Genomic DNA, 21,755 nt, shown 5'->3' on the forward strand with positions numbered 1-21,755 from the left:
TTGTTGATAGTGCTGCTATAAACACGGGGGTGTATGTGTCTCTTCGAAACAGCACACCTGTATCCCATGGATAAATGCCTAGTAGTACAATTGCTGGGTCGTAGGGTAGTTCTATTTTTAGTTTTTTGAGGAACCTCCATACTGCTTTCCAGAGTGGCTGCACCAGCTTGCATTCCCATGTAGTTGTTCTTTATCAATTTGGGTAAATTACCCTCTATTCCTAGTTTGCTGAGAGTTTTTATCATGAATAGATGTTGGCTTTTATGAAATACTTTTCTACATATGATATGAGTTTTCTTTTTTAGTCTGTAGATGTGATATATTACAGTAACAAATTTTCTAATGTTGAACTAGCCTGAATAACTGAGATAAATCCCACTTGGTCTTAATGCATAATTCTTTTTATATATCGTCAGATTCAAGTTGCTAATATTTTGTGGAGGATTTTTGCATGTATGTTCATGAAAGATACTGGTCTGTGACCTTACTTTCTTGTATTGTCTTTATCTGGTTTTGGTAATAGGGAAATGCTGGCCACATAGAATCAGTTAAGAAGTGTTCCCTCTGCTTTTCTATTTTTTTAAGAGATTGTTGAGAATTGGTAAAATTTTTTTCCTTACATGTTTGGTAGAATTCAACAATGAAGCTGTCTGGACTGTTTTAAAGCATTTTTAATTATTAATTCAAGTACTTTAAAAGATATAGACTGATTCAGAGTATCTTGTGTGAGTTTTGGCAGATTATGTTTTCAAGGAATTGGTCCATTTCATCTAGGCTATCAAATTTGTGGACATAGAGTTGCCTATGGTATTCCTTACTCTTCTTTTAATGTCCATGGGATCAGTAGTGATGGCCCCTCTTTCATTTCTGATATTAGCTATTTGTATCTTCTCTCTTAAAAAAAAAAAAAAAAAAGCCAGGTTCCTGGCTTGAGGTTCATCAATTTATTGATCTTTTAAAGAACCAGCCTTGGGGGCGCCTGGGTGGCGCAGTCGGTTAAGCGTCCGACTTCAGCCAGGTCACGATCTCGCGGTCTGTGAGTTCGAGCCCCGCGTCAGGCTCTGGGCTGATGGCTCGGAGCCTGGAGCCTGTTTCTGATTCTGTGTCTCCCTCTCTCTCTGCCCCTCCCCCGTTCATGCTCTGTCTCTCTCTGTCCCAAAAATAAATAAAAAACGTTGAAAAAAAAATTAAAAAAAAAAAAGAACCAGCTTTAGGTTTTGTTATTTTCCTCTATTCTTTTCCTGTTTTAAATTTCATTTATTTCTGTTGTAATTTTTGTTATTTATTTTCCTCTGTTTGCTTTAGGTTTATGCTGCTTTTCCTTCCTAGTCCTAAGGTGGAAACTTATATTATTGATTTTACATTCTAGTGTATACTTCCAGAGATACTTTATGCATATAAAGCAAAACAGTCATATAGTCTTCCTTTTTTTACACAAATGGAAGCATTCAATACATGCTATTCTTATTTCTGCTCCTTTTACCTAACAATATATTTTTGAAGTCTTTCCATAATAAGCACATAAAGTGTTTCCTCCTTTCCCTGACTGCACTGTATTCTCATCTCCTCTTGATGGGGGGGGGGGGGGGGGGGGGGTATTACTGGCAATTATAAACACTGCTGAAATGATTCATTTTGTGCATTGAACTGTGTGACATTTCAACTGTGTGACAACTTTAGACTGCTTAAATCCCAGCTTTGCCATTGACTACTTGGATGGCCTTAGGCAAGCCCTTGTGTCTGTCTCCTCGTCTGTAAAATAGGGATGATGACGGTAATAGCATCTTATAGAGCTGTTATAAGGATTAAGTTAAATAGTACATGTAATACATGGCAAATGTTCAATTAAGTTATTATTTTGCCAAATTGTTGGAAGGGTTGATTAGACACAGGAATAGCGATTCTTTACCTCTAACCGTCTAACAATAAAGTAGAAATCAAGGGAGATTGAGCTTAATGGCCTCAGACTTATTTTTTTAAGATGTTTTAAAAGTAATCTCTATACCCCACATTGGGCTCAAATTTACAACCTCAAGATCAAGTGTCACGTGCTTTGCCAACGGAGCCAGCCAGGTGTCCCTATGGTCTCAGATTTCTTAAGTAAAGTTAAGGTCATCTGCTAAGCATGAAAGGGGTGGGGTTGAGAATGGGGCTTGAAGTCTGGAAGAGTAACTGAAGTGGAAGTAAGTCTTTGGATTTGAGGAGATAAAGGGACTATGAAGTTGAGATGTTGGCTGATGATCCCCCACGGACTTTAATGTTTATTTATTTTCGAGACAGAGAGAGACAGAGCGTGAACAGGGGAGGGGCAGAGAGAGAGGGAGACACAGAATCTGAAACAGGCTCCAGGCTCTGAGCTGTCAGCACAGAGCCTGACGCGGGGCTTGAACTCACAGACTGTGAGATCATGACCTGAGCCGAAGTCGGACGCTTAACCGACTGAGCCACCCAGGCGCCCCTCCCACGGACTTTAAAGTCATGCAGGATGATGACAGGATTGGAGAGAAAGGATGTATTATGCTTGTGCATTTCATCCATGTTGGCTCACGGAGCTGCAGTTTGTTCATTCTCATGGTTTGAGTCACTAACCACCTGCCAGGGTAATCATTACCTGACTTCTAGAACCCTAGATTAGTTTTATCTGTTTCTGAAATCTGTATAAATAAGATAATACACTGCATTCTTATGAGTCTGGTTTCTTCACTCAGTATTATGCTTGTGCATTTCATCCATGTTGGCTCACGGAGCTGCAGTTTGTTCATTCTCATATCTTAAAATAAATCTTAAATGAAAAAATAGCAACATGAGGTCTGTAAGTAATGGCAATAACCAAGGTCTGAACCTGCAAAGGAGTAAGAACGTGTACCTAAAGGTGGAGAAATGGTGGTCTGGAGGCTGTGGGGAGTGAAGAAAACATCAGTTCCATTGTCTTACCTGAACATTAGTGTCTTCATTCGAAAGAATAGCAGGGGGAGGGCTGTCCTCAGAGAAGGCTCCAGCTTAAGAAAGGCAGGAGGTAGAGAAAATATTCTACAGCTAGATAAGGAAGACAAAAAAGTATGCTTATTTTATAAAGGGGCAATACCAGAGAGCTCAGGGAAAAGGTTTTGGAGAAGAGGAAGAATGTGATTGGAGGAGGGTAGAGTAGAAGAATCATCAAGCAAGATGGGGGTGAGCATGACGATAGAGGGAACCTTGAGCCAGTGATGAACCCACTATTATGAGAAGCTGGTGAAAGCTACGGATCCTTTCTCCACAAAAATATATATTTATACATACATGCAAAATTTGCGTGCAATCTCAGTAAGGTCCCAAGGTCCCAAACTCCATAGCCACCCAATTTTTAAAAGTAAACTTTTGATTGAAAATAATTGGTGTCCAGCTCAAAGTGAATATACCCGTGTTACCAATCATCAGATCAAGAAAGGAGAACATGACCTGCTCCCCAGAAGCCCCGCCCTGAGTCCTCTTTGAGTCACTAACCACCTGCCAGGGTAATCATTACCTGACTTCTAGAACCCTAGATTAGTTTTATCTGTTTCTGAAATCTGTATAAATAAGATAATACACTGCATTCTTATGAGTCTGGTTTCTTCACTCAGTATTATGCTTGTGCATTTCATCCATGTTGGCTCACGGAGCTGCAGTTTGTTCATTCTCATCTCTGCATAGTATTCCACCGTGTGATGCATGACAATCTATCCAATAACCGATAAATACTTGGGTTTTTCCTAGTGCTGCTATGAATACTTTTGAGTGTACCTTTAGTGCGCATATGTACAAATGCTGTTGGTTAAATACCTAATAATGGAGTTCCCAGGTCATCAGCTCAGTTGTACTAGATAATGGGGCTTATGTTTTATTTTATTTTAATTTTTTAATGTTTATTTATTATTAAGAGACAGAGAGACAGAGCATGAGCATGGGAGGGGCAGAGAGAGGGGGAGACACAGAATCCAAAGCAGGCTCCAGGCTCTGAGCTGTGAGCACAGAGCTCGACATGGGGTTTGAGCTCACAAACCGCAAGATCATGACCTGAGTGAGCCACCCAGGCGCTCCGGGGCTTATGTTTTAGAAGAGGAACAAAGAAAACAGGGATTGTAAGGAAGTGGAAGCCACACGAACCTTCAGTCTGAATTCTGGAATAAAGTTACAAAGGACGTTTTGCACTGATCATTTATCAACACTGAAACCGAATTAAAATGACAACCATCAAAGACTTGATGAATAAATCCAAAGGGAGATTCTTTGAAAAGATTAATGAAACTTCTGGCAAATTAAGGAAAAGTAGAAAGTGCAAAATTTAAGAAATATCAATTGCCAAAATTGACGCAAGAAGACTTGGAAGATGCGGCGCCTGGGTGGCTCAGTCGGTTAAGCACCCGACTTCTGCTCAAGTCATGATCTCGCGGTTTGTGAGTTTGAGCCCCGCGTCGGGCTCTGTGCTGACAGCCCGGAGCCTGGAGCCTGTTTCAGATTCTGTGTCTCCTCCTCTCTCTGCCCTTTCCCTGCTCGTGCTCTATCTGTCTGTCTGTCTGTCTCTCTCTCAATAATAAATAAACATTAAAAAAATTAAAAAAAAAAAAAAAAAAGAAGACTCAGAAGAGTTGAGGAGACCAACAACTATGGAAGAAATTGGAAAATTATGTTAAAGAGTTATCTCTCCAGGGGCGCCTGGGTAGCTCAGTTGGTTGAGCGTCCAACTTCAGCTCAGGACATGATCTTGAGGTTTATGAGTTCGAACCCCGCATCAGGCTCTGTGCTAACAGCTCAGAGCCTGGAGCCTCATTCGAATTCTGTGTCTCCTCCTCTCTCTGCCCCTCCCATGTTCATGCTCTGTCTCTTTCTATCTCTCAATAATAAATAAACGTTAAAAAAGTTTTTTTAAAGAGTTATCTCTCCAAAAAAGGCACTAAGACCTGACACTCTCATATTACCTTCCTTTAGAAGTTCAAAGAATAGATAGATCATTCCCATGCCATTTAATCCGCTTAAGGATATAGAAAAAGATTAAAAGTTTCTCCAATAACTTTATAAAACTAGTAAAATCATAATACCAAAACTTGACAGTGATAAGTAAGAAAACCACAACCCAATTTTTCACATGAGTGGAGATGCAAAAGAATAAAATCCTAAGTAATACAAAGAGAATTCAATTCTGTATTAAAAGAAGATGCTCTGAATAAGTTATTACTAATCTAGGAATGGTTGGACACCAAGAAATCTATTTATAAAATGCATCTGATAATTAAGTATTTGTTACAAGTCTTGAAAATATGCATGCATGTCCCTTAAACAATAATGCCACTCTGAGTATTCTACTCTAAGAAAACATGAATTGTTATGCACAAAGGTTTCACTACAAGGCTATTACTTAGTGTTGTTTGTATGAAAAACAAAGACAAAAACAGAAACAACCTGAATGTCCAATACTATAATACGGGATCAGTTAAATAAGCTATGCTATATGTATGATATATACAAAATGGAATGATATGCAGTCATGAAAAATAATGTTGTAGTGGGGACACCTGGATGGCTCAGTCAGTTAAGCATCCAACTTTGGCTCAGGTCATGATCTCACAGTTCGTGTGTTCAAGGTCCATGTTGGTCTCTGTGCTGACTGTGGAGTCTGCTTAGGATTCTCTCTCTCCTCTCTCTCTCTCCCCACCTCCTCTCCCCTCCCTCCCTCAAAATAAATAAACTTTTAAAAATAATGTCATAGAAAAGTCCTTAATAATAGAAAAATATCTATGCTAAAAAATGCAGTATGGTCTCATTTAGATTAAAAACACATTTCATGTGCACCTGCATGTCTCAGTAGGTTAAGTGTCCGACTCTTGATCAGCTCAGATCATGATCTCATGGTTGGTGGGTTCGAGCTCTGCATTGGGCTCTGCACCAACAGCATGGAGCCTGCTTGGGACTCTCTCTCTCCCCACTCTCTGCCTCTACCCTGGTTGTGTTCTCTCTTTCTCAAAATACATAAACTTTAAAAAATTTTTTTCAAAATTTATTTTTAGCTACCTGCATTATCCAGATTTTTTGCAATGATCACTTGTAACTCTAATAACATGGTAATGAGGATAGGAAGCAATACTTTCTTTCTTTCTTTCTTTCTTTCTTTCTTTCTTTCTTATTTTATAGGGATCAGGGGAAAGGGGCAGAGGGAGGGGGAGAGAGAGAGACAGAGAGAGAGAGAGAGAGAGAGAGAGAGACAGAGAGAGAGAGAATCCCAAGCAGGTTCCACGTTTAGTGCCTGGGTGCCATCGAAGCAGCGCTTTTAAAAAAATTGCCATTTCTTGTTTGTGATTGGGGTGAAACATCAGAGAATCACCTTGGCATTCACTTTAGGAATAGAAAGTACCCATTCATATTTCTTTACCGACCAGATGATCCTACTTGGCCCCGGCCTGGATCACAGGACTCAGGCCTCTTCTTGCCTGGCTGTCAAGCTTCACACAAGAGCTCCTCGGTCCAGCCTACCCTGGTGCAGATACCAGATTCATTCTCCAACAATGCCAGTGTCTCCTGTCACTCCCCTGCTGCAGAACTTTCAGTCATTCCTCGTCCTCCCTAGCCTTTTGTTTCAGGGCTGATTTGATGCGCCCGACCAGCATCTCGCCTACGTGTCTGTAGGTAGGATCATCACCATCCCACCACACATTCTATCCCTTCCAGCCTCTGCTGCTCTCCCTTCCAGCAGTATCCTTCCTCCCCCACTCCCCATGCCTCTACCAGTAGTCCTAACTCTCCTTCAAGGCCTAGCTCAAATCCCCTTTCTTTCACGAAGCCTTCTCCGACCACCCTGGCTCATACCTCCAACCACAAACGGCCCTGAAAGTCTGAATAAAATATCTTTGACAGTCCCGGTGGGTTGTGAGCCTCCTGACATCATTTGAAAATTTGGGGTGATGAGCAACCAGGCAGTCTGGCCTTCAAGGCCTTGCAGGTTCACCTTCACTATGAGGTCCCCTACCTGCTGCCTTCCTGCTTCATTCCAGCATCCCACACACCAGTCTGTACCCCTCAAAGTGCAGATGCTGGCAGGCCACCCCCAGAGATGGGCAGAAATTCCATCCCCCACCGTTGTGAGTCTCACTCAGTGGAGCCTGGTTGCCTGTCTGAGGACCCACGTCTTCTATGATGATTGACACCAGGAATGTTCACCTCCCTGGGGCTGGAAATTCCCAGATTTGACATCTGCAAATGTCAAATCATTGATAAATACTGGTTGAGCCACTGAAGGTTTCCAGCAAAGGATGAGAAGTTGGTCTGTCAGGAAGATCTACTAATGAGAGCTCAGAAAAACTAGGAAGCCCATTTTGGTATAATGATGAAAAGAACAAATATCGAATGCATACTTACTTCATGCCAGGCAGCACTTTTACGTGCATAATCTCATTGAGTCACAACTACCCTGATAAGTAGGTTCCATTATTATTTCAGTTTTACAGGGGAGGAAATTGAAACTTGATACATTAACATATACTTAACATAAAATTATCGTACGACCTAGTAATTCCACTCCAAGATATATACCCCAAAGAGTTGAAAACAGGGACTCACACACACGTTCATAGCAGCATTATTTACAATAACCAAAAGGTAAACACAACTTAAATATCCCTCACCTGCTGAATGGATAAACAAGATGAGGTATATCCATATAAAGGAATATTATTCAGTCCTAAAAAGCAATTGGGTTCTGATACAATGTGGATGAATCTCAGAAACATTATGCTAGGTAAAATAAGCCAGATGCACAGGAAACAATGTTGCAAGGTGTCACTCATGTGAAATAGGCTTATTCATAGAGACACAGTAGATTAGAAGTTGCAACGAATAGGAGAGAGGGTATCCAGTGGGGAGTTATTCCTTAGTAGGCAGTTTCTGTTTTGAGTGATGACAAAGTTTTGGGAGTAGAGAGTGATGATGGCCATAGAACACTGTGAGTATACTTAATGACACTGAATTGCACACGTGGTTGAAATGGTAACTTTTATGTTGTGTATATTTTGATATAATGAAAATAACTTTCTAAAACATGTCATATAGCTAGAAGGCGGCCCAGCTAGAATTTGAACCCAAACCTATCTGACTCTAAAGCCCATGCTCTCAACCTGAGAGTATGGCTACCTCTGGAAAGAACAGCAAACCGGGAGTTAGGACATCTGGGTTCTTGCCGTCATTGTCGTGTGTGACGTTCTACAAACCTGACCTTCGAAGGCATCACATTCTTTGGCTGTTAACTAAGACTGAATAAAATATCTTTGACAGTCCCTGCAGGTTGTCAGCCTCCTGACATCTGTCCACTGATTTTGATCTTACAACATGGAAAGCCCCACACCTTGATTCCTGACCCAGATACCATTTGGTTCTGGTGCACTCTGTGGACGTTAATGAATGGGGAGCTCGGGGTGGGGGCGGGTGGGGGGGAGGCCCAATAGTCTTCCCCCTTCCCTAGCTCCTCCCCTAGGGGTTTGCCCTGGAGTTGAGCCAGCCCTTGAGGAGGCCTCCACTCCTCCTTCCTCTGTCTTTTCTGGGAGAGGGCTCCGGCCTGGCTGTGCTCCAGGATAAATTTCCACAAGGCAAGAGATAACACAAAGCCAAGGTGAAGAACAGGGCAGGCCTTAAAAGGGCCTCCTCGCACCCAAGATTTGGCTGCGGCTCTTCCACTCCATAGCTGCCTGTCTTGCTTGCAGGCACCCGGCCACCATGTGGGAGCTCTTGGTTTTCTTGCTGTTCACCCTAGCCTATTTCTTGTGGCCCAAGGCAAAGTGCCCTGGTGCCAAGTATCCCAAGAGCCTCCCATCCCTGCCCTTGGTGGGCAGCCTGCTATTCCTCCCCAGAAGTGGCCATCCGCACATGAACTTCTTCAAGCTGCAGAAAAAATACGGCCCCATCTATTCCTTTCGTCTGGGGACCAAGACTACAGTGATGGTCGGCGACCACCAGCTGGCCAAGGAGGTGCTTGTCAAGAAGGGCAAGGAATTCTCTGGGCGGCCCCATGTGGTAAGCAGTTCCCACCAACCCTCCTCTCTCACCAGTCCCTGGGGTTCTGCAGTTCTTTGGCCAAGACCAAGCCTGGAATGACCCTCCCGACTTCTGTAATTCTTCCCAAAACAGACTAGCAGGACTGTGGGTGAGAATCAACCCCTCAGACTCCACCCAGCCTCTAAACCAGGCAGGGAGAATCAAAGGAATATCTCCTTTTCTGGACTTCTAAGAGGTGGGTTGGGGCGGAAGCCCCACTCCTGGCATCTCGCCTGGAACTGGATGATGTTCTCTCTGACTCTCAATTTCCCTAATCAACTGAGATCGTTTATGCAAAGCACTTAGCCCAGTGCCCAGAGCAATAAGTGCTCAATAAATAGCCCTTTAGGAATGCTACTCTTCGCGTGGAAAATGGGGTTTAAATGATTACTGTCTTATATGGGAAAGTGTGAGGGAGAAGTAGCCTGGTTTTTGCAGGGCTGGGATTGCTGTGTCTTTGGGGCTGTCCCCAGCTGTTCTGGCTCACATAAGGCTGACACCTGGTAGCATTTCAAGGATGCTGATGATCTATCTTACTGAACCTTCTGAAATGCTCCTGGGGGAGGAGAGAAGCTGACCATCTGGGAATACTGCCAGTGCCCCATCCTCACACCCTGCTGCTGTGTACCCTCCTGAACAGCCCAGGCAGCCCCCACTGCCCCCTCCACCCTTGCCTCACAGCCACTTATCTCTGATCAGGCCAAGGGTTTACTCATTTTTCCTTGGATCAGTCAGCCAGGTCTGCTGGCCAACGGCCTCACTCCCAACTCTCCTGAGCAAAGAGGAAGGAGGAGGCTAGCCAGATGGGGCTTGTGGGGTCATAGGATTTAAGAGGAGGGGCTTTGAAGCCTGATGCTTTTTGAGGTCCCTCTGGGAAGAGGTGGCTTGGCTCAGTCCAGACTGCATTCTCCAGCTGGGGCCTTATGGTGGGCACACACCCTTGCAATGGGAGGGCAGAAAAAGTAGATGAGCTGCTGCTGTGTCTTCAGCACCCCCCAGGGGGCCCAGGGAAAGGCAGAGATCTGGGCAGTCCAAGCCACCTCTTCCCAGAGGGACCTCAAAAAGCATCAGGCTTGTCCGATTCCTACAGCCTTTCCTGCTCTCCAAAGGTGACTCTGGATATCTTGTCTGACAACCAAAAGGGCATTGCCTTTGCCGACCATGGTGCCAGCTGGCAGACGCACAGGAAGCTGGCACTGGCCACCTTTGCCCTGTTCAAGGATGGCGACCAAAGGCTAGAGAAGATCAGTGAGTGCCGGCTGGCCCCTGGGACTGCTGGGGGCTGGTGGAGGGGGGGAAAGGGGCTGGGAAGGGGGCAAGGGCCGGCTCAATCTAGTGCTTTCTTGGCTGCTGCTGCCATCTAGTGGCCTTCTGGTCTATGTCCCTGCCTAAGATGGACCTGGGAGGGATAAAGGCTGCTGCTTAATTCCCCACCATCATGCCCCTCTCTCCTCTCAGTTTGTCGGGAAATCAGTTTATTGTGTGATGACCTGGCCACGCAGGATGGACAGTCCGTAGATTTGTACTTGTCTCTCTTCCTGGCGGTGACCAACATCATCTGCTTGATCTGCTTCAACTCCTCCTTCAAGAACGGAGATCCTGCTCTGAAGATCATACAGAATTACAATGAAGGCATCTTGAATACTTTGGGAAAGGACAATTTGGTAGACATATTCCCCATGTTGAAGGTGAGGATGAGGCCAGGCCACACTTTCAGATCCCAGCAATCCCTGATTGCAGTCTGCATTTCTTACTGCCTAGCTCCAGACCCAATTTTCTCCTGACCGCCTCAGCTACAGTGACCTCTACTTCTTGTGACTCCCTTTAAGACCTTGCCACTTCTCTACAGAAATAGGTTTAGCTTTTAACTATGCATTGTAATACTCATGATAATGGCTCTCATTTATTTACCAATTGCTATGTGCTCAGTGTTAAGCACCCCACTTGCGTTAATCATGTACTTCCTCTGGAAGGTCAGTTTCCATAGAGATTAGAACAGAGGTCTTCAAAAGTTAAAGAATTTGCCCCAGCCTTCAGACTCAAGTCTTTCTTACTCCGAAGGGCTGGGCACACAGTGGAGTCTACTTAGTAGACCCTCAATCAGTGCCTGATGTTTGATTGAATGGGGAGGGAGAAATGGAGATGCTCCCTTTTCCCTTGTTTGGAGTTGTTCTAGTTGTCATTAATAATCCCATTCTGGAAAAAAAAAAAAAAAAAAAAAAAACAACGGAGTGCCTGGGTGGCTTAGTTGGTTGAGCGTCCAACTCTTAATTTTGGCTCAGGTCATGATGCCAGGGCCATGGAATCGAGCCCTGCATCCACACTCAGCATGGAGTCTGCTTAAGATTCTTTCTCTCTCCCTTCTCCCCCACTCTCCAGAGACAGAAAGCTAAGATCTGCCTCAAGGAGGGATTCTGGTAGCTGGAGAAGCAAAATAGAAGAGGGATGGATCTGACCTTTATTTCTACTTTCCAGATTTTCCCCAACAAAACCTTGGAAAAAATGAAGAATTATGTTAAAAAGCGAGATGAGTTGCTGAGTGAAATCCTTGAAAAACATAAGGTAGGAGATGAAGCAGAAGAGACATGAGATAGGTTGAAGTGTCATGAAAACAGGGCTGAGGTCCATTTTGGACACTGTAGGATCTCTAGCACCTAGCAGAGAGTAGGGAATATAGTAGGCCCTCAATAAAAATGACTTAACTAATGAATAGGGGTGAGGAAGTAAGTAATTGCAGAGGATCTTAGAAGGGACCCACTCACTCCCAAAATTTAAAGAGAGCCCAGTGCTTCCTCCCACCCCACAACCTCATAGGTCCTGCCTGGCCTCACCCCCCCTCCCTCACTTCCAAGTGGAAGGAGCCTTTGTATCTCCAGTGTGGCACGGAAGTATGGCAGGGTATTGTAGATGGGGCTCCTTCCTTATCACTGTCTCCCAACCCCACCCAACCAGGAGAACTTCAGCAATGACTCCATCACCAACATGCTGGATGTACTGATCCAAGCCAGGATGAACTCAGACAATAACAGTGCTGCCTCAGACCAGGATTCGAAGCTGCTTTCGGATAAACACATCCTTACCACCATAGGGGACATCTTTGGGGCTGGTGTGGAGACCACCACATCCGTGGTGAGGTGGACTGTGGCCTTCCTGTTACACCATCCTCAGGTGGGCTTCTCCCTACTCTGGCCTTCCCAGCCACTCTTCACCCCAGCCAGATCCACCTATGGCCCCAGAAGGAGGGAGAAGTAATACCCTCTGCCCTTCCATGCAAGAAGACTGGGCTGCCCCACTCCTTACACAAGCAGTTGTTGGCTTTGGTCCTAGGGTGGAGCTCCTCATCTTCTGGAAGCAAAGCCCAGGCTGCAAAGCCATCACTGGGAAGAGTCTGAGCCAGCTCTTCTGAATGTGACAATAGGATTCTTCTAAGCCCATGCTTCCCCTGGGCTTAGGCATGTCGGTCACATCTACCCTGCTCTGGCCCTCAGTTGTATAAGAAGCTCCAGGAGGAGATTGACCAGAATATAGGTTTCAGCCGCACACCAACTATGAGTGACCGGAATCAACTCATCTTGCTAGAGGCCACCATCCGAGAGGTGCTTCGCATCCGGCCTGTGGCCCCTACGCTCATCCCCCACAAGGCTATCATGGATTCCAGGTATGCCTTTCCTCCTAATAACACAATACTGCTTGCCAGCCCACTTGGTCCCTCCTCCACCACCCCACCCCTCAGCTTGCTAGTCAACCTATACTCAACCATTGGCCATCAATCATCCTACCCATGACCCTACTGATCAATATAGGGTTGATTGGCCACCTCCTAACACCCGTGACTAATCCACAGATCTAACCAACCTCCCTCAGAAGCTGCCTGCTGCCCTGGAGACATGTGGTCTGGGATTAAAGACCAGGTGCTCTCTACTCCTACTCAATCCAGTAGCCACAACAGATGCACACACATGCATCAGCTCAAAATGCACACCCACATGCCCTGACAGACATAAATGTCCACATATACAAGTATTAACACGTAAGAGCTAGTCAGGAAGAGGGCTAAAGAAAGGCTAGATTCATACCGAATCTGGAAGAAGCTGGGGAAAAGATGAGGGAGTGGGCACAAGGACGTATAGGGCTTTTTCCCCCAGGCTGGGGGACTGTGGAAGCTGGGGGCTGAGCAGTTTGGGAAGGACAATATTTTAGACTCCTCTTTCCTCTCCCTCTTTGGGACAGCATCGGCGAGTTTGCCGTTGACAAGGGCACAAATGTTATCATCAATTTGTGGGCACTGCATCACAATGAGAAGGAGTGGTACCGGCCCGACCAGTTCATGCCCGGTGAGTCCCCCTTCTGTCTTGCTCCCGGGCCACACAGCCAACCTAGCCTCCGAGCTCCATCATTCCAGCATGCCATTCCCTCTGCCCAGCTTGCTACTAGAAAACTCCTGGCTCCAGCTACATGAACCTGTTGACAGCCCCCATTCTACCTTGGACTTACCCAAACTCTTCACAGCTAGGTTTCTCATTTTCTCCTTCTACCAGCTGTAAATGTCCTCTAGGAAGCTCTCTAGGTATATGGCTCCCAACAGGTCAGCCCCTCTCCCCTTGGATGGTGGCATTTTCATTTGTTAATACTGCCTCCTTTCCACCCTTCCTGAATATTGCATTTCTTTTGTGCATTTCTCAGGGCTACCTGAGAGCTGGGTCGTGTCTCTCCTCAGGATGGGGTTCCCCCATGCCAGGCTATCCACCTCCTCAGACTGGGGCTCCCTGAAGGCCGCGTCTCCCCCTCAGTCAGGCCAGAGCCATTACTACACTGACCCTGGCTGACACCTCCCCATTCCACAGAGCGCTTCTTGGACCCCACGAGGAGTCAGCTCATCTCGCCATCATTAAGTTACTTGCCCTTTGGAGCAGGACCCCGCTCCTGCCTAGGTGAGAGCCTGGCCCGCCAGGAGGTCTTCCTCTTCATGGCCTGGTTGCTGCAGAGGTTCGACCTGGAGGTCCCGGATGATGGGCAGCTACCCCACCTGGAAGGCAACCCCACGATGGTCTTTTTGATTGAGCCTTTCAAAGTGAAGGTGAAGGTACGCCAGGCCTGGAGGGAAGCCCAGGATGAGGGTAGCACCTAGAGGCTGACCTAGCATCCCCTGATTCCACCCTGTGTGGCTCCACAGCACAGAATTAGAGGTGCAACTCCACCTTCCCCTGCCTTTCCTCCCTCCCCGGGGCCCACACTGCCTTTTGTTCCAGTCTGCAATCCCTGCTAGTTGTATGCATAAACAAAACAGTTTTTCTTCCCGGTCCCTGAGCAGTTCATTTATTTGTTCATTTGTTCACTCATTCTTTCGACAAATATTTATTGAGCGCCTACTATGTGCCACTCACTGTCCCTGGACACTCAAGCTCCCTGGTTTCGTGAAGCTTACACTCCAGTGAGGGCTGACAAATAAGCACTGCAGAGACTCCTAAGTTCTTTGAAGTCAATTATACTGGATGCTGGCGATGTGAGAAGAGAATGGCAGAGTGGAGGGTGGCCACTGCAAGCCAGTAGCTGGGAAGATGTAAAGACCTGGGGAAAGCATCCCATGCTGAGGGAGCAGCAGGTGGAAAGTTCTCGAGGTGGGAGAGGTCAGCATGGTGAGATAGAGCAAATGAAAGGGGAGAACGGTTCCTGATGATGGGGTCAGATTAGAGGCAGGAGCTAGGTCCCATGGAGCCTTTGTAAGTAGCAGGGAGGAATTTAGGTGTTTACCCCAAGTATGATAGGAAGTTGCTGTTGGGCGGGGGCAGGGGGGGGTTATACTGTAAGTGGGAAGGTCTGGTTTGTTTTTTTAAAGTTTATTTATTTTGAGAGAGAGAAAGAGTGTGCACGAGTAAGGGAGGAGCAGACAGAGAGGATCCCAAGCAGGCTTTGCACAGAGCCCAACATGAGGCTCGAACCCACAAACCATGAGATCATGACCTGAGCTGAAACCAAGAGTTGGATGCTCAACCGAGCAACCCAGGCGCCCCTGGTTTGTATTTTTAAGACCACCCTAGTTGCTGAGTGGAGATTGGTCTGAGAGGGTGAGAGCAAGGGCAGGGAGGAGGAGATGGTTGTACTGGTCCAGGAGAACGAGGTAATGGTGGCTTAGTCCCTGGCCACAGCAGTGGAGATGGTGAGAGATGGTGGGATTGCTTACATTTAGGAAGTAGAGCAGATCTTGTTTGATGCAGATAGGAATTACTGTGTGTACCTCAAAGTTTGGCTTTGGGGGAGTATGTGCAATCCACAAACTCAAGCCACCACTACCCATCCCTCTTGTCTCGGTCCCCAAAGACCAGCAGGTCTCCTTTCCCTCACCCTGTCCTGGGGCAAAAACTGCCAGGAAAGCGTTCTGCAGCAGACTTCTGCTCACCCAGGCCATGCCCTGCTCCCCACGCCACAACCCCAGGAAGTCTGTAAAGGCCTCACTAGAAAATGACTCCTAGACTTCTTCAAACCTTGAAACCAGCATCCAAACCTTGGCCACTGGCCAGTTTGCAAGTGAGAGATGTCCTGAGATGCCCCGGGAGACACTGACCCTTGCCTTTTAGCCTAGAAGAGAGGCTCCAGCGCCAGCTCCCTGGCGCCAGCCGGGCCAGGGTCAGATCATCAACCCATTCCTTCTTTTCTGACTGGAGGAGGGCTCTGGAAGGGCCAGTGGGGCAAGGCTGAGACCCTGTCTGGCTATGTTTTCAGAAGAAGAAATCAATGGAGCCCCTGCAAGGAGGAGGGACAGTTTTCCATTACAGCAGCACCTTCTTCCTTCAAAGAGCTTTGTTAGTCTGGTGGTAAGAGACCATTCCTTACTGTTCCCCCAACTCAGTCCCGGCCTTTACTGGCCAGTAACCTCAGGGTCTTGCTAAAGAGTGCACAGAAGAATTTGTGGGCACCCGTGGCTGACCAGCTCCCATCATAAGCAGCCTGGAAAAATGCTGACACCACAGTGGGCTGATGGGAAAGGGTTTAACTGGAGGTGGCCCTCTCCCTCTCCCAGGGTCCTCTCCCCCCATCAGCTTGTGGCTGGTCTAGAGCCAAGCTACCCTTGGCTTAAAGCAAAGGGGAGTAGATGGGCTGGAGGTGAGTTAAGTATTCTACTCTCCAACTATTGAATCAGATCACTGAGCAGAAGGGAAATGAGAGACTAACCGTTCATTTTGAAGAGGACAAAACTGAGGGCCAGTGGGGGCAAGAGCAGGGGAGGTGCCTTGCCCTAAGTCACACGGCTGCTTAGCATGAGGGCTGGGACTAGAACCCAAGATTTCAATCATGCAGGAGGAAGAGCCAGACACGTTTTCCTTCTCACCTGTTGGGTGTCCGTGCAGAAGGGCTCAGGGTGTCTGGCCAGGGAGAGTACAAACCTGAAGGTCCTTTCAGAAAATGGCCTCATGAACTCTGACTCCTGCCCAAACTGCCCTTCCCCTGCCAAGAAGGTCTTTTCCTACTGACCTAACTTGTCCCATCCTGAGTCTCAGAGGGCAAGCCTTATTCCAGGACATATCTCATGACTCCCAGCCCCAGGGCTTGTCCCCTTTTCAGCTCTGTTCCTTGTACTGAATCCCACACCCGCCTAAGCATCCGCTTGGGTTCAAAAGGGGTGTAGCGTCCCCCGGGGACCACTATCTGCCCCTGTATCTCCAGAGTTCAAGACTGAAGTCTGAATCTTCTCATGTTCCTTACCCTGCACATCAACACCTGGCAAGTAGGTTAGACACACAACAGGACTGAATCCAATGCTCTAAATCCCTTGGCTAATTGGTCCAGTGATAAACAGACTATCTCCTTATGCATAAGGAAGCCCAGATCTTTGGCAAAGCTAGAAGGGCTTTGCCAAGACCCCACAGTCACATTTTAAGCCTCAGAATGCCCTTATCCAGTGGTATGATGGTAAGTAAACACTAAACAGTTTCCTGATGCTAGTGGAAGAGAATAGCCCTGATTTGTAGTGTTTGCCAATTGCCATGATGTAAACACTCCCCACTATGAGTAATAATTTCGAGCCACCAATGTGATGTCACTGAACACCGAGTTGGGAAGAGATACATGGTAGTGCTATATGCTATGTATGTAGTAAATACCATTACATAGTATTCCCACCACATGTAAATAACCTCAAGGGCATAGATGAAAGTAACATGTGGTAAAATAATCAGCAAATGGTTAGTTTTGAGTATTTACTACCTTGGTTTTTATTATAATGTACTCATTGGTAGGTTTAAATAGTTTGATTTTTTAATGGTTATTTAATAAACAGCTCATAAAATTCCTGAAAATTTAACAATCAGCTCTTGTGAGCCAAAACAGCTGGCTGTCCCAGGAGAAATGGGCTGCCCTTGTCTTTCAGAAGGGCAGCTCCCAGAGTCTCCATTCTGAGGGGGACAAAACCCCTTCTTTGGCACCCTTGGTGTGGAGTGGGGGGTGGGTGAGTGTGTGAGTGTTCTGGTGCCTCTGGTGGCCATAAAACCTGAAACAAATGAGAAGCCCTTTCTCTGGTCACACGCCTTGGTGTAAACAGCCACCTCTGGAGGAAAGGAATCCAATCATGGAGGTGAGAGGGTCGGGAAGGACTGGATGAGAAGGACACAGGTTCTCGTCCCCAGACTCCCCAGGTGCCTTGCCCTGGATCTTAGGCCCATTGCTAGGTTCTTGAACCCATTTCCTCATTTAGAGAGTGGGGTAACTTACCACCTGTGTCGCCCATTATCTGAGGCTCTGGGGCGGGTGAAGAGCAGAAAGGGCCAGGGAAGCAGGGAAGCTACAGAAGACTGAGAGGTCAGGCTGTGCAGGCAAGTTCTCCCAGTGTTGTCATTTACAGACTCAGTGACCACGGGCACCTTACTCGGCCTTTTAAATGGCAGTTTTCTCAACTGTAATATGGAGGTCTGAGGTGTGCATAGAAACAGTACCACCCGCCTCAGAATGTTGCTGAAGGTCAAATATGGACCTACACAATGCGTTTAGTCCTTCGATAAATACTGGCTTTACTGCCACTGCCTACAGCCAGATCCATGAAATGAGTCCTTCTCTAATGATGAAGTAGGTGTTGTCCGGACAGGTCCATCTTTAGGACAGGACCTCAAGGAACCCTCCCTCACAGGCCTTGATGATCCTGCCTGCCGCTCCTCCCTCCCTCTCCAGCCAGGGGCAGGCTGGCAGCTGGGAAGTAGATGGAGAACCGAGAGACCAACTTCTCGTGGTCCCAACACAGAGGGTGCTTTATAACATTTTCTAGTGGGATTGGGTTTCTCGACACTTCTTGGTGAGAAGGCATGCAATGGAAGGTTAAACTGGTGGGGAGCAGGCTGAGAGCAAGGAGAAACTTTGGATCAAACAAATCCTCTTCTCCCCTCCAAGCCACCCAAAGGCTCTAACTCCTGAGATTTTTGCAATGTTTCACCCTCCCCGGGGAAGTTACTATTAATGTGTACCACCTATCCCAGGTGTGAGGCCATTTCAGCACAGAGGGCCTCTGGCAGGGATGCCTGGCGTGGTGTGGGGGCCTCTGGAGGCTTCTGATGAGGCCAGGGGGACAAGCAAGGGGGATAAAGTAGCTCCTGAGGAAACAGTGTCTGGCTCACCTTTCACTACGCTTCTTGCCTGCTCACCACCTTTCTCTGACTCCCTCTGACCTTTGAAAAGAAATCAAAAGTTCTTCGTGTGCCTTGTGAGAACCAATTCTTCAGGGTTCAAATCCCGGCTCTACTGCTTACTAGCTTGTGGTCTTGGACAAGTCAGTCAACTTCTCTGAATGCTTCAACACTGTTAAGAAAGCAGTCCATACCTCAGATGGCTGTTTGGAGGCTAAAATGGAAAAAAAAAAAAAAAAAAAAAAAAGTACGTAAAATGCTTACACAAGACCCGATAATGCGCAGTCAATAAACAGAATAATAAAGACAAATTACTTTATTACCAGCTTACCTCTCCAGATTCATCTCCTGTCACTTCCCAGAATGCATTTATCTACAGAGATTAAATTGCTAGCAGCTTTAGACATTTCAGCCTCCCATGCTTTTGTGTGCTTTTCGGCACCTGGCACATAGTAGGCATTCAAAAATCTGCAAAACAAACATTTACCTAGAATTCTCTTCACACCATTCTTTACCTGGCAAACTCAGTTTAGTGGTCCCTGCTCCAGGTAGGCCACCGTATACCCCCAGGTGGGTGACATTCTCTTCCAAAGCATGCTGTGCACACATGCTTCATGGTACTTACCATGTGCTACCAAAACTGTTTACGTGCCTTTTCTCCCCCTTGGGATCCTTAGCTCTTCTGAAGATCAGGAGCCTGGTCTAAGGCATATTTGCATTCCCGATGCCCAGCACATGGTAAGTGCCAGGCTGGGAACCCCAACCCAAACACCTCCTAGGACCCACTGCCCTTACCACTAGGTTCAGGCAGAAGCAGGTTTCCAGGAGGTTCGGGCAACAGTCAAACCCACTCCCCACTTCTCCTGGGTCAAACCCCGTTTTTCCTCCCTGGCTGAAAACAGAGGAAACTGGAGAACAGGGAGTTTCTTGAAATTCTTGCTCATCAAAGCTCCTCTGTTTCGTGCTTCAGAGAATTGGTATTGTCTCCACCTGAACTTGGTCACCTGCGGCAATAGAGACAGACGACGCTATACCTCATTAGAGAAATGAGGAACTCAGTGACCCAGGAACCCCGGGGTGCAGTGAGGGGGCCTCCACGGACCTAGGTATCAAGGGTTCACGCACAGCCTCCAGCACGCAGCCCGCGAGAGTGGTACTCCTCTTTTGCCACTCAGACATTAGTTTAATGAAGGCAGGAATGATGTCCTCCCCCCATCCTTTCTAGAACAGAACTGTCTCTAGATGCTAATATGGCTCCCCTGGGCTTACTTGGAGGAGCCCAACAGTTTAAAAGGAACTAGGCAACAACCATCCCACTAGAGTCACTGAGGGGCCAGAACAGCGACCTCTGGCCCAGGGTCAAAGATGGGCACGGGGGCCTGTCTAGCTTATACTGGACTCTTAGACAATAGTGCTAACTGCAGGTAAACCCAGGGGCTGGGGAAGACACATGCTGTCAGCATCCTCTGCGGGCCCGTTAGGGAGCGTTCCACTTGGGGAGGCAGGAACTCCCTCCAGGAGGGTTCCAAGATGCACACCATATTGCTTCGCCCACCTACGGGCCACACAAGGAGAAGTTCTGCTGGGCGGTAGCGTTCCCCTCCCTGGGCAGAGACAGAAGCCTGGTCCTTCCCTTAAGGCAGGGACTTCCTTACATGTGACTCTAAGTTCTAGGTGGATAGTCCTAAGGAGGAGGTAAAATGACAAGTGAAAATGACAAGTGATTCTTTTCTTAGGAAAGAATCACTGGCCCAGGATGGCAGATGCTGGCACACCAGTGGCTCTCCCATGGCCTAGAAATCAGTTCTTAAGTCCCTGCCTGGTAGGCAAGACTTCAAACAAGCCCCCACGATTCCTCAAGATTTCCTCAATCTGTACTGTTGACTTCATCTCAGTCTACCTCCTGTTGTTAACTATTTTACACGGGTGTTTTATCTTCCTGACTGGAACTTAACTTCTAGAGGGCAGAGGTTTTGTCTTATGTATTTCTTTTGCATTCTCCTCCACATCCAGCACAGTGTTGGGCACAAAGTGGGAGACTCAGTAATACATGCTTTGTGTTATCAAATTCCAGGGCCTGTCCACATTTCTATCATATCACCTTTTTCCTAAAGATTTAAAACAATTTTTTTTTAAGTTTTAAAAAAAATTTTTTTTAACGTTTATTTATTTTTGAGACAGAGAGAGGCAGAGCATGAACGGGGGAGGGTCAGAGAGAGGGAGACACAGAATCTGAAACAGGCTCCGGGCTCTGAGCTGTCAGCACAAAGCCTGATGCGGGGCTCGAACTCACAGACCGCGAGATCATGACCTGAGCCGAAGTTGGCCGCCCAACTGACTGAGCCACCCAGGCGCCCCTTAAAACAATTTTTTTAATGGTTTATTTATTTTTGAGAGAGACACAGAGAGAGAGACAGAGCATGAGCGGGGGGTGGGGCCGAGAGAGAGGGAGACACAGAATCTGAAGCAGGTTCCAGGCTCTGAGCTGTCAGCACAGAGGTCAAACGTGGCTCACACCCACAAACAGCACAGCACGATCATAACCTGAGCTGAAGTCGGACACTCAACCGACTGAGCCACCCAGGTGCCCCCAAGATTTTTATTATTTTTAAGTGATCTCTAAATCCAATGCGGGGTTCGAACACACAAACCTGAGATCAAGTCACGCTCCACCGGCTGAGCCCACCAGGCATCCCCCTATCACATCATTAAAAGATCTCATGGAGTGCTTGCTCTCTTTCAAATGTCATTTCAGCTTCCGAGTATGTGAGAAAACTTGTTTCTGCTTTTTTTTGTGTCTGATTCTAACCTGCTTGTGGAACTTTACAAAGTATTCCAAACATCAGAAATATACCCTTGGCAGAGAGAGGGTTTAGGGAAAACTCCTTAGGACAAAGTGCGGCCTCAGCAGAAGCATTACCCAGCCTGCCCTTGGTCCCGTGGTCTCTGCTCGGGCCAGGGGCCTGTCCTCAACCGCTCTGTGACTTCTCTCGGTCCCTGTGTGGACCAGGGAAAAATGCAGCTAGGAATCTCGCAGGATGAGCCTTGAAGTATGAGGAAGGGGAACAACAACAACAACAAAAACCCAAAGTGCTGCAAGAAAAAAAGAAC

The 21,755-nt window shown here is 46.9% G+C and overlaps 1 protein-coding gene across 1 annotated transcript; it reads left to right on the forward strand.

Moving 5' to 3' along the window:
• The first annotated feature begins 8,645 nt into the window (after positions 1 to 8,645).
• Positions 8,646 to 14,338, forward strand: CYP17A1 (cytochrome P450 family 17 subfamily A member 1). Its single transcript, XM_060641617.3, has 8 exons — positions 8,646 to 9,015; positions 10,146 to 10,284; positions 10,495 to 10,724; positions 11,512 to 11,598; positions 11,989 to 12,204; positions 12,525 to 12,694; positions 13,267 to 13,370; positions 13,881 to 14,338. The coding sequence occupies exons 1-8, from the start codon at positions 8,719 to 8,721 to the stop codon at positions 14,162 to 14,164; spliced, it is 1,527 nt and encodes a 508-aa protein (XP_060497600.1). The 5' UTR covers positions 8,646 to 8,718; the 3' UTR covers positions 14,165 to 14,338.
• Positions 14,339 to 21,755: the final 7,417 nt, after the last annotated feature.

This window comes from Panthera onca, chromosome D2 (assembly GCF_046562875.1).
Source record: "Panthera onca isolate mPanOnc1 chromosome D2, mPanOnc1 haplotype 2, whole genome shotgun sequence".
Taxonomy (NCBI): domain Eukaryota; kingdom Metazoa; phylum Chordata; class Mammalia; order Carnivora; family Felidae; genus Panthera; species Panthera onca.

What these genes read in the sequence shown, in the direction of transcription:
- CYP17A1 (XM_060641617.3), top strand. Translation starts at nt 8,719, where the DNA reads ATGTGGGAGCTCTTGGTTTTCTTGCTGTTCACCCTAGCCTATTTCTTG. An exon ending in CCAAAGGCTAGAGAAGATCA is followed by an intron (nt 10,285 to 10,494) that starts GTGAGTGCCGGC and finishes CTCTCCTCTCAG; the next exon opens with TTTGTCGGGAAATCAGTTTA. An exon ending in AAATCCTTGAAAAACATAAG is followed by an intron (nt 11,599 to 11,988) that starts GTAGGAGATGAA and finishes CCACCCAACCAG; the next exon opens with GAGAACTTCAGCAATGACTC.